Source organism: Cetorhinus maximus, chromosome 18 (assembly GCF_964194155.1).
Source record: "Cetorhinus maximus chromosome 18, sCetMax3.hap1.1, whole genome shotgun sequence".
NCBI lineage: Eukaryota > Metazoa > Chordata > Chondrichthyes > Lamniformes > Cetorhinidae > Cetorhinus > Cetorhinus maximus.
Genome location: NC_135896.1, coordinates 6,463,357 through 6,476,855, shown reverse-complemented (window position 1 = coordinate 6,476,855; position 13,499 = coordinate 6,463,357). Strand labels below are relative to the sequence as shown.

The window sequence follows — 13,499 nt, the reverse complement described above, 5'->3', positions numbered from 1 at the left end:
AGTGTGCACACAGCTACAGGTGATAGCAGTGTTGGCTGAAAGTTTCAAAATGAAAGTCCACCTTAACTGGCAATAAAAAAATATCAACATTAATATCAAATTAAACCAAATGCCAGACAACAAGGTCATTATGGAGGAGGAAAAAGGTAGAGAGAATATCACTTTGCTAGCATAAGAAAAAAAGAGTACAGTCGCTAAATAAATGCAGATGAAGATTTCCTTTTTTTTTACGATGTTGCTCGCAGTATGTATTATCAAGATAAACTGACCTTTTGCATTACAGAGTGCAACTGTTTCATGAGAAAAGTAAGTAAATGCCATCAAACATTGTAATGTTGTACCGTTATTGGGGGTCACTTGACCAAAGCAGCAATAAAACTGAAACCACCTCACATTGTACTGGGGTCCCAGAAGACAGTGAGTTTATACAACAAATAACTAAACCATATAGGTTGGGCCTGTAATCTATGTTTAATTGGAGGGTCACAGCCAAGACAATTGGCCTCAACCTTGTATTGCTGGGGTTGGGGTGGTGCGGGGGAGCATGGAAAAATCAGGCAAAGTTCCCGCTACTGACATCCATCTAACCACCCCTTCTACAAATGAGAATGTTGAGTGAGATCAGGGAAAGGCCGTTTTGATAGTTTGCAGACATGCGCCAAAGGTTCCTCGTCACTAATAATCACTTGGGTGAAATACCAGTGACATCAGGCGAATTGCACCTTTTTTTATTCATTCATGAGATGTGGGCATCACTAACAAGCCCAGCATTTATTGCCCATCTCTTATTGTCATTCCACTTATTGTCCAAAAAACAAGTAAGCACCTTTAGGAGAGAAAAGGAAGGAGAGAAAATTGGCAAGTTAAAAAAAAAAGTAAAATCTACTTGTGATGTTACCTAAAATAAGATGGAGTTTTGTATCTGTCTGGAAAGCATAATGTAATGTGACAAGGAAAGGTGACTGTCGAATGTGTTCCAATACTTGACGCTCTGTCCTGGTGTGCTCTGCAGTCTTTGCTTTTTGAACTATTGTTGCCTTCTTCAGCACCTTCATGGCAAAAAGTTTTCCCGTGTCATGGCCACTGATCTTCCTCACAAGAAATACTTTTCCATAAGCTGGAACAGAATAAAAGGTATCAAGGTCAAGAAGGTGAACCCAATTAATGCTTAGTTTAAAATACTTTTGCTACAAATAAAACATAAAAGGCAACATTACTAAAGTTAAAGTTAGGAAAAAGTTTGAGGGGTAATAGGTTTAAAACAAGTACAAGTCTGCTCCCCTTCCCCTTGATTCTTTTCTCCCCCTCCCCATCACTTTTCCTCTCATGTGGCTACTTCAAACCAGTTACATTGCTAACTTTTTCCAGTTCTGTTGAAAGATCATCGAACTGAAATGTTAACTCCATTCCTTTCTCCACAGATGCTGCCAGGTCTGTTGAGTTTCCAGCATTTAACGTTTTGTTTCATATTTCCAACGTCTGCAGCTTTTTACTTTTTTATTGTTCTAGGAAACTATCTCAAATGTATTCCATGAATTCGTCCTTCAAACTACTTATGCCAATTTGATTTGTCCAGTCTATGTAAAGGTTAAAGTTCCCCACAATTATTGCATCACCTCTGTTATAAGCTCCTCTTCTTTCTTGCATTATACTTATACTTTGCCCAAAACTATAGTTGCTGTGGTGGCCTAGAAACTCCTCCCACCAGTGTTCTCTATCTTTTGTTACATCTTGTTCCACTGATATTGATTCTACTCCCTGATCTCCTGAACCATGATTCCTCTACACTACTGCCCTAATAATCATTTATTATCAGGGCTACCACCCCTTCTTTTCCATTTTGTCAGTCTTTTTGAAAGAAATACCCTGGAATATTTAGTTCCCAACCTTGGTCACCATGCAACATGAAGGCCATTTGATCAAACCCATTTATCTCTATTTGTGCCATTAATTATCTATCTTGTTATGAATACTTTGTGCATTTAGATAAAGTGCCTCCAATTTTAATATTTTACTACTTTCCCTAATATGATCCTATTCACTTATGCACTGTTAATGTTAAACTCTATCCCTTCTTGTCTTAATCCAAATTGCTACACTGCGCTATGACCATGATTTAGCTCTTTAGATTTATAAATCTTCTTCATCTGAATTGGAGCCCTCTCACCTTTTCAGTTTAAAGGCTTTTCTATGAATCTATTTATTCAATTTGCCGAGACACTGGACGCAGTTCAGTTTAAGTGAAGCCCGTTCCAACGGAACAGGTCCCTCTATCCCCAATACTGGTGCCAGTGCCCTATGAATCAAAACTCCCATCTCCTTAAACCACTCTTTGAGCCATACATTCAATTTCTGATCTGCTAAGGTAGTAATCCAGAGATTGTTACCTTTGACGCTCTGCTTATCAGTTTGGACCCTAGCTCATTAAACTCCCTCAGGAGAATCTCATTCATAGTTCGACCTATATCATTGGTTCCTACATGGATCACAACAATCAAATCCTCCCCCCAGTCCATGCTCAAACTTCTTTTCCATCCATGGTTCAGCTGTTAGCTCGCTCGCTTTTGAGTCAGAAGGTTGTGGGTTCAAATCCCATTTCAGGACCTGAATATAAAAATCAAAACATTTCAGTGCTGTACTCAGGGAGATTCAGAGGTGCCATCTTTCAGATGAGAATTTAAACTGAGGTCCCACTTGCCCTCTCAGGTGGACATAAAAGATTCTACTGCACTATTCTGAAGAAGGGAAGGGGAGCTATCCTGGATGTTCTGGTCATTATTTATCCCTCAATCAACATCACAAAAACAGGTTATCTGGTCATTATCACTTCTGTTTGTGGAGTTTACTGTGTGCAAATTGGCTGCTGTGTTTCCTACTCTACAACAGTGACTAAACTTCAAAAGTACTTCATTGGTTGTGAAGTGTTTTGAGATGTCCAGTATTTATGAAAGGTGCTATATAATGCAAGTCAATTTTACAGATTTATTATAGATAACCCTGGCACTGGACAGGTAACACAGCCTGTGGGACTCTTGGTCACAGCAGCAGTGAACAGAATCCAGCCCCCATATTATACTATTCCCTACGACTAGTATATTCCTTTTTATTTCTACTGCCACCCCCGCATCAGTGCCCGTCCCTGCCACCTTGAAAGGCTTCCTGTGCGAAAGTCAAATTGCCTATCCTGCAATCTTTGTTCTCACCCATATAGCTAGCAAGTACCTCATATAGATTGTCAAGGCCACCTGAGGCTACCCCATCGCTGCATTCTAGGCCTCCTGTCCTTCACCAAATCTAATCTATTGCCTAACTTAACGGCTGTCACTGGCTTCTGGATCAAAGTGTCCAGATAACTCTCCCCCTTCCTGATGTCTTGTGAAGTCTGCAACTCATGACTGCAACTCCAGCCCAACAGCTCTGAGCTGAAAAATTCGGAGTTGCAGACACTCACTGGTCTCTACCAACATGCTGCAGTTACAAAACATCACCTGCCCTTTCATCTCTATCTGCTACATATATAATTGGTTACATTTTTTAAAGTAAATCAATCCACCAGAATACTCCATACCCAAGAAGGCATAAAGGTGAAACGTGTTCACCAGGAATGGTCAAATTGCACAAGGCACACTGGAATACAAAGTGAACTAGTATTGTATAATAAGTGTACTTATAGTACAGTGTTGTGCGTGAATTGAGCCTCTGCGTCTGACCTGCAGCTGTGAAGGAGAATAGTGAGACCGATTCTATAGGCAACTGTTAATTAGCAGAAAAAGCAGGCGCCGTGTTTGGTCTAACTTGGAACAGAGATTGAGAACTCACCCATAGAACTGTTTGACATTGTACTAAAAAAAGATTTATGTTTTGCTGTGAAAGTGATTTGCTGAGAAGGATAAACAACAGCTGTGGATTGAGGAAACTACAAGGTTGTAGGAATGTTGACTGTTCAAAAGCTTCATGCTGAGCCAAGTCTAAAAAAAAGGATAGTGGTTTGAATACAGACTGAAATAAGAAAAACTAAAGCCTAATTTCTGAAACAGCAACAATAATTACAAATTGCATTTATATAGCGTTTTTAACATAGTAAAACATCCCAAAATGCTTCAGAGGAGCATCACTAAGCTCTCTATACACACAGGATGGAACAACTCCAGTGAAAGGGCATTTGTTTTAGTGATTTGCGACTGTTTACATAGTAGTCCCCTGCTACTCTCACATCAATACTTAAGAGGCAATGGAGAATCGTAATCCTGTTACATTTTACCATGAAAAGGTAACAGATGAAGAAAGCTGCCCAATTCGAGTATAAAAATGCCATCAGGAATTAAATTAGCTCAATGACAAGAATGATTGAAACACACACAGTCATTAAACATTAGAAAGTATGGTAACAGGAATGGTTACCAGGTTCCTACTGCAAAAGTGTCTGGAGACAGGTTCAAATCCCATCATAGCAGCTGGTGGAATTTAAATTTAAATTCAATGAATAAATCTGGAATTGAAAGCTAGTCTCAGCAATGGTGACCATCTATTGTCTTTAAAAATTCATCTGGTTCACTAATGTCCCTTTAGGGAGAGAAATCTGCTATCCTTACCTGGTCTGACCTACATGTGACTCCTGACCCACAACAATGTGATTTACACTCAACTGCCTTATGAAATGGCCTAGCAAGCCAATCAATTCAAGGGCAATTCGAGATGGGCAACAAATGCTGGCCTTGCCAGCGACACCAACATCCTGAGAAAGAATAAATAAAAAAACCCCAGAGCAATGTAGGATACCTGGACCAGGGGAAAGGAAGCCAACTTCAATGCTACAGTGCTCGTGTGTGGTCTCACCAACACTCTGTACAGTTGCAGCAAGACTTCTGTACTTTTATACCCTATCCCCCTTGCCAACATTCCATTTGCCTTTTTAATTACTTGCTGTATCTCATGCTAACTTTTTGTGTTTCATGTATGAAGACACCAAAATCCCTTTGTATTGCAGCATTCTGTAGTCTCTGTCATTTTAAATAATACTTTGTCTTTCTATTAGATTTCACAGAGGCATTCAAAATCATGAGGGGTCTGGACAGAGTAGATGGAGAGAAACTGTTCTCATTGGTGGAAGATCAAGAACCAGAGGGCACAGGTTTAAGGTAACTGGCAAAAGAAGCAATGGCGATATGAGGTAAAACTTAGTCACGCAGCAAGTGGATAGTATCTGGAATGGAGGAAGGGTAAATTGGGGATTTCAAAAGGGAATTAGATCATTGTCTGAAAAGGAAAAATTTGGAGGGCTATGGGAAAAAGGCAGGCTAGACCAGCACAAACACGACAGGGCGAATGGCCTCCTTCTGTGCTGTAGCCATTCTATTCTTCCTACCAAAATGGATACTTCACATTTTTCCACATTATATTCCATCTGCCAAATATTGCACACTCACTTAATTTATCTATATCCCTTTGGAGACTGTGTCCTTTGTGCTGTTGAAGGGCAAGTTGCCGCAGTGCATCTTGTGGACGGCGTACATTGCTGCCACTATACACCGGTGGTGGCTGGCATGAATGTTTAAGATGGTGGATAGGATGCCAGTCAACTGGCCTGGTTTTCCCTGGATGGTGTCAAGCTTCCTGAATGTTGGTGGAGCTGCACTCATCCAGGCAAGTAGAGCATATTCCATTGCTCTCCTAACTTATGCTTTGTAGATGGTGCACAGATTTTGGGGAATCAGAGGTGAGTTATTCACCACAGAATTCCCATGCTCTGACCTGCTCTTGCTGCTATAGTATTTATATGGTTTGTCCAGCTAAATTTCTGGTCAATGTTAACCTCCAGAATGTCGATGGTGGGGGATTCAGCGATGGTTATGCTATTGAATGTCAAGGAGAGGGAGAGATGGTTAGAACATCTCCTGTTAGAGATGGTCACTGCCTGGCACAAACGTTACTTGCCACTAATCAGCCCAAGCCTGAAGGTTTTGCTGCACATGGGCATGGACTGCTTTATTACCTGAGGACTTGTGAATGGAACTGAATAATGTGCAATCATCGGTGAACATCCACATTTCTCACCTGGAGGGAGAGTCATTGTTGAATCAGGTAAAGATGGTTGTGCTTTGAACACTACCTTGGGAAGCTCCTGCAGCTATGTCCTAGGGCTAAGACGATTAGCCACCAAGAACCACAGTAGCCAGCACATAACAAGCTCAACAAGAGCAAGGGCAGTTCTGGAATTAATTTTAGGAAATCAAACTCAGCAATTGGAAGAAGCATCAGTGGGAGAGAGCATTTCAGTGGTAGTGATCATAATTCGGTTAGAATTGATTAAGTTATGGAAAAGAACAAAGGTAGACCATGAGTAAAATATTTAAATTTGGGAAAGGCCGATTTTATTAAGCTGAGATGCGATTTGGCAAATGTGGATTGGAAACAGCTACTTTAAGCTAAATTAGTGTCAGAGAGAGTTCAGGACAAATATGTTCCCACAAAGATAAAAGGTGGGACACCCATCTAGACACCGCCGGATGTCAAGGAGCAGAGAAGGCAGGATAGAAGGTAAAAATAAACATAGGGACAGGAAGAAGACATTTAGCCCCTTGAGTCTGTTCCACCATTCAGTGAGATCACGGTTGATCTACAACCTAACACCATGCACCCTCACTTTGCCTCGTGTACCTTAATGTCATCATCAGTTTTCAAGCGGCCCACATTGCTCCTAACCACCTTCTTCCTGACACCCCCTGCAAAAGTTGTTAAAATGTTTAATGTTGATTTTGCTATCTATTACAACTTTCTTTTCATATTCCCTTTTTGTAACTTTTTCTATCTGTTTTGTCACCCTTTGCTGCTCTTTGCATCTTTTCCATTCACCAGCGTCTGTGCTATTTTTTGCATTTTTGTATGCTTTCTCATTTAGCTTCATGTTGTCTTTTTCCATTTTAGTTTTCCATGGCTATCTTTTTTGACAAGCAGAGCTCTTTCCCCTTAGGGGTATAAACTGGTTCTATGACATTAAATTCTCTTCTGACACCTCCCCATTGATCTTTTGTTGTTTCACTCATTTACAGACTTGCTCAGTTTACTGTGCACAGTCCCTGCTCCGCCACATTGAAGACACCCCTACCTGAATCTAGAATCTTTGGCCCAGATCTTTGCAGAATCCTGGAAGCTCCACACCTTAGCCAAATGGCAGTGGGACCCCAGGTCTGGATGTCCCTCCCCCATTTTTGACAGATCCTATTTTCGCCAGGGCAGGGGAGGGGGTGGAATGTGATTACTACATGGGAGAAAACTGAACCCAGCAGGTCCATTTGAACTCAATGCTGAACTCGAAAGCTGAGCATTTTTGCTGGAACGAGGTCCGTTTCCTGTAATATGAGACTTACAATTTTTAAGAGTAGATGTGAATCTGCGTAAAAAGCTCAGTAAGGTCTATGGAACTGTCAAGCCTACAAGTTATTTAAATCCAATGTCCTTTAAATTTAGAGAAAAAGCAGCTTGCTGTGTCTCTGAGTTGAAAAATAATCGATGCTTGCAATTTCAATAGCTGTTTGTTGACATAAGCCTAAGGGCTATCAATATAATATTATTACTGCTTGACCACTACGACAATCTATCATTATTACAGTGGGGGTACTTGTTAGTTCACAGTTTGACACCTCCAAGAGATTATTAAGGGATTAGTTGTCTTTGATTGGCTATGAATACAAAATTTTCTTTTTATAAGGAATTAAAAACTTGAAGAGATTTATATGTAGTGAATGAGCTTTTAAGAATGAGTGTTTTTTTAATATAGTGAAGTCTGTAATAGATACTTAAAACTTTATTTTATTTCATCTCAGCATGGCTCCTGAGGTCTGCCCAAGGGTTTGGAGGGGGGTGTTGGTGAGGGATCCCCAAAGCACTGACGTGGGCCTTTTAAACAGCTCACCTCAGCGCTTGGTAGCCCCCGTGGCTACCTCTGAACTGTTTCCGGGCGCAGCGGGCCTGACTCCGGCATGTACCGCTCCAACCACCCCACCACCCCCACCCCTCAAATGAAAATCCAGCTGTTCAGGGCTGTTTCTCCTGAGACGGGTACGCCAAGATGGGAATTTTCCTGACTCTGCACACCCACTTGGGAGCAAATATTCGGGTCCTAGTATCTATTTGGCATTTTTCCCTTCAAACACTATGTTGAACTCGATCATGTTCTGATCGTTATTAGGTAAATGTTCAAGCACCATTAAGTTGTTAACTAAATCAGTCTCATTACTTGTTATTAAATTTAACACAGCCTTCCCTCTTGTTGGTTATAGGACCTGGATACACTCAAGAGATTCAGTACCATACTGACATGTCCCAGTCTACTTATCCAGATCTGTATGAAAGTTAAAATCCACTATTGAAATCACTCTGTCTTTGCTACATTGTTGCCTAAACTCTACATTTATACAAGCTACTACTTCACAGCTGTTATTGGGGAGCTATACACAACTCCTGCTACAGTCTTATATCTTTTTTTATTTCTAGCCATAAAGTCTCCACTATCTGCTTACCTCTCATTATATCACTGAAGTGATTTCATCCTTAATTACTGAGGCTACTCCTCCTCCGCTACCATTTTCCCTTAACAGAATCTTCCGGTCCTGCCAGCAGTGGGCGGGGAGACTTAATTTGGCGTGAGGCCAAAACTCAGTTTTCCAACGGAGGGATGAACTTTAGCAATGATGTTGTCAGGACTTTAAAGGTGCATTAAAGGTGGGCTGAGCTTCTTGGCGAGCGATACCGGGAGGCCCTTTTGCATGCATTAGCAAGTCATGCATGCTCATTAAAAGGCCACCTCAACAGAATCAAGTCCGCCCTCCAAATTAAGCTCCACGCCAGTGAGGAATTAGAACATTTGCTTTTACGAAAGCACATAAGTGGCATGCACATGGTGAGGTAGACTTCTTCCATGATTAACAGTGAATTGCCAATGCATTGTTCTCTTTGGGGGCCAGGATTTCCCGGTTGGTGAGCAGGGGCGGGGCCCGCTCGCCGACGCATAAAATGACGCGGGATGATGTTGGGTGGAACTTTCGATGTCACCCCACCCCATGTAAATTTTCAGGTAGGCGGGAGCTCAGCAGAATCAGCTGTGCACCCGCCAACCTGTCAGTGGCCAATTGAGGCCATTGACAAAGGCATTAATTAGTGGACCTGCCCGTCCAATCTTAAGGTTGGCAGGCAGGCCAGGAGCCCTGGCGGGTATTAGAAAAAGCATGAAACCTCATCCACGGGCGGAATGAGGTTTCATGTAGATTTTAAAAAATGTAATAAAAGTGTATTTGAATGTGATGGACATGTCCCAACTCATGTGACAGTGTCACATGAGGGGACATGTCAGGGGAATTTTTTTTTTCTATTTTTCAAATTTTTTATTGTGGAGCTGATCTCCCTGAGGCAGCACTTAGCCTCAGGGAGATGAGTGCGCTCTTCCATGCGCATGCGCAAAAGAGCGCACTCTCAGCTCAGGGAATCTACCCCTCCCGCCACAAGGAGCGCTTAGTGCTTCCTGGTGGACGTCACGCTGGGCGGGCCTTAATTGGCCCGCCCACGTAAAATGGCGGCGTGCCCGCTCCTAAACTTGCCCCCTGACGGGGGGAAAATTCTGCCCGGTGAGCATTTGTAAATGCAAGCTTATGCTTGAGATCATGTGGTGGCAGTGTAAGTTGCATGGAGGATGAGCAAGGAAGGGAGGGAGGGTGAGCGGGGAAGGGTGGAGCAGTGGCCAGGCAAAGGTGTAAGGGACAATGCAGGCTGTCCAGGTGCCCTTTAAACATGGCGCGCAGACCTGCGACCCTATGAGGTAGTGGTGGGGACAGCAACTTCCTACCTGCCCTCGCCACGAGATTCAGCAAGCTCCTTGAGGATGCATATTCAATAAGCTAACCGTGTGTGGTCAGCCATCCTGCCCTCCCCAGAGAAAATTATTCCCACTTTCTTATTCACCAATAAACTTATAATTCCAGAACGGAAGATTCCAGTCCCTATCTTTCCTGTAGACTATGAACATAAGAAATAGGAACAAGAGTACACAATTCTTGAGCTTGCTCTGCCATTCAATAAGACCATGGCTGATCCTCTTGTGTTTCGATTTCCACATTCCCATCTAACCCCAATAACCTTTGATTCCCTTGCCTAACAAGAATCTATCTATCTACCTCTGCCTTAAAAATATTCAACGACCCTGCCTCCACCACCTTCTGAGGCAGAGAATGCCAAAGTCGCACAACCCTCTGAGAGAAAAAAATTCTCCTCATCTCTGTCCTAAAAGGGTGACCCCTAATTTTAAAACAATGCCCCCTAGTTCTGGACTCACCCACAAGGGGAAACATCCTTTCGACGTCCACCTTGTCAAGGCCGTTTAGAATCTTGTATACTTCAATCAAATCACCCCTCACTCTTCTAAACTCCAGTGTAAACAAGCCCAGTCTGTCCAACCTTTCCTCATAAGACAACCCACTCATTCCAATTATCAATCTAGTAAACCTCTCGGAACCGCCTCCAATGCATTTACATCCTTCCTTAAATAAGGAGACTAAAACTGCATACAGTATTCGAGGTGTGGTCTCATCAATGCCCCATATAACTGAAGCATAACATCCTTAATCTTATGTTCAATCCCTCTCGTAATAAAGGATAGCATTCCATTAGCTGCCTTAATTACTTGCTGTACCTGCATACTAACTTTTTGTGAATCATGTATTAGAATACCTAGATCCCTCTGCACCTCAGAATTATGCAGCCGTTCTTCATTTAAGTAATAGTCTGCTTTTTGGTCTTCCTGCCAAAGTGAACAACTTCACATTTTCCCACATTAAACTTCATTTGCCAGATCTTTGCCCACTTACTCAACCTATTTATATCCATCTGCAACCTTCTCATGTCCTCTTCACAACATACTTTCCTACCTATCTTGTGTCATCTGCAAACTTAGCTACCATGCCTTCACTCCCCTCATCTAAGGATTGATGTAATATGGTAGATTTAGGTTCTGGTCCTGTCTGTCTTGTAGCCATGTCTCAGTAATAGCTATCATGACATAGCCTCCAAGTTGAATTTGCACCTGCAATTCATTCACTTTGTCCCTTATACTCCATGCGTTTGTATATCTAATGCTTATTTAGATGATAATCGTCTTTCAGTGCCAATGTTTTACACACATGTTTTTTATTTCTCTCTCCAGGCTTAATCACTTTATATCCTTTAGTTCTCCCTTTACCTGTCATGCCTAAAGCATTATTTCTGACATTTGTTCTACCCTCTTCCATTTCATTTGTACTATTGTTTATATTACCCTTTTTCGGCTGAGCCCTCCCCAGAAAGCCTAGGGTAGTACAGAAAGTGTAGAGGTGAAATTAAAAGGAAATTAGGAAAGCATGAAAAAATATTGGCAAGTAAAGTCAAGGAAAACTCAAAGATGTTTTATGAATACACTAAGCGTAAGGCAAAGATAATAACCTATTACAGATCAAAAAGGGAAACTGTGTTTGGAGGCTCAAGATGTGGTCATGATCTTAATGTATTCTTTGTGTCTGTCTTCACAGAAAAAGGGGATGATACAGACATTGCAACATGGGATGGGATACTTATAAGGGGAGAGGCAATATTAAGGGATTTAGCATCTTCAGAAGTGGATAAATCACAAAACCCAGATGAAACATATCCCAGGTTGCTAAGAGAAGCAAAGAAAGAAAATGTGGAAGCTCTGACCATCATTTTCCACTCCTCTCTGGCTACAGTGTTGGAGTTGGAGGACTGCTAACGCGATATGGTTGTTTAAAAAGGGAGGAAAGGATAAATCGAATGGCTTAGTGGTAATATCACTTGACTAGTAATCCAGAGGTCCAGGATACTGCTCAGGGAGCAAAGGTTCAAATCCCAACATAGCAGCAGGTGGAATTTAAATTCAAATTATTAATAAAAATCTAGTCTCAGTAATAGTAACCATAAAACTATCATCAATTGTCACAAAAACTCATCTTGTTCACCACTATCCCTTAGGGAAGGAAATCTGTCATCCTTATCTGGTCTGGGCTACATCTGATTCCAGACCCACAGCAGTGTGGTTGACTCTTAACTGCCCTCTGAAATGGCCTAGTAAGTCACTCAGTTCAAGGGCAATTAGGGATGGACAACAAATGCTGGCCTCCCATGAAAAAATAAAGAAAAATTACAGGCCAGTCAGCCTAATCTCCGTAGTTGACAAATTATTGGAAAAAATTCTGAAGAACTATTCAGAAAGGCACAAATTAAGCTAAAGGCAGTCAGAATGGATTCGTTAAGAATATAGGTCATGTCTGGTAATTTGACTGACTCATTTGAGGCGGTGACAAGGGAGGGTCAATGAGGGTAGCCCTTCTGATGTAGTCTACATATATTTTTGTAAGGCTGTTAACAAGGCATGACAGACTGGGAAGAAAAGTAAAAACCTATCAAATCCGAGAGCAAGTGACAAGTTGGATCCAAATTTGGCTCAGTGGCAGGAAGCAAAGAATAATGGTCGGCAGGTGTTTTTGTGACTGGAAGGCAATATGGTTGACTCTTAGCTGCCCACTGAAACGGCCTAGAAAGCTACTTAATTCCAATGGGGTTCCACAAGGCTTATTTCTAGGTCCCTTGCTTATTGTGGAATAATCAAATATTTAGACTTAAATGTAGGGGGCATGATTCAGAAGTTTGCAGATGATTAAAAAAATTGGCTGTGTAGTTGTTAGTAAGAGGAGATAATATCTTCCTACAGTCTACAGTAATGTATTGATCAGGTGTGCATGCAGAAAAGTGGCAAACGGAATTCAATCCTGAGCAGCATAATCTAGAGAATTGAGGTTACTGCGGACTCAGTATGTGAATGTACAGAGTGCATTGCGGAGGCACTGGCATAATTTTTCAGTCTTCCTTAGACTCAGGGTGATGCCAGAGGACTGGAGAATTGCAAATGTTACATCTTTCTTCCAAAAAAGGTGCAAAGATAAGCCCAGCAACTACAGGCCAGAGTTTAAATGTGGTCATGGAGAAACCTCTAGAAACAATAATCTGGGACAAAATTATTAGTCACATGAACAAATGCAGGTTAATTAAGGAAAGCCAGCATGGATTTCTTAAGGGAAAATTGTGTTTAACTAACTTGTTGGAGTTTTTTGAAGAGGTAACAGAGAGGGTTGATGAGGGCAATGCTGTTGATGTGGTGTATATGGACTTACAAAAGGCATTTGAAACAGTGCCACACAACAGACTTGTGAGCAAAGTTATAGCTCATGGAATAAAAGGGATAGATGCAACATGGATGTGAAATTGGTTAAGTGATAGGAAACAGAGTAGTGGTTAATGGATGTTCTCTGGGCTGAAGGAAGGTTTGAAATGGAGTTCCCCAGGGGTCAGTGTTGGAACCCTTTTCCTGATATACATTAATGACCTGGACCTCGGTATACAGGGCACAATTTCAAAGTCTGTGGATGACACAAAACTTGGAAGCATTGTGAACTGTGAGGAGG

The 13,499-nt window shown here is 41.7% G+C and overlaps 1 protein-coding gene across 3 annotated transcripts in view; it reads right to left on the bottom strand.

The window, feature by feature from the left end:
• Positions 1-13,499, bottom strand: part of rps6ka5 (ribosomal protein S6 kinase, polypeptide 5) — a 227,051-nt gene that overhangs the window by 126,045 nt on the left and 87,507 nt on the right. For all 3 annotated transcript variants that reach the window (XM_078562015.1, XM_078562017.1, XM_078562016.1), the window contains one exon: positions 899-1,117. In XM_078562015.1, the coding sequence (XP_078418141.1) occupies positions 899-1,117 (219 nt within the window). The remainder of the gene's footprint in view (positions 1-898; positions 1,118-13,499) is intronic.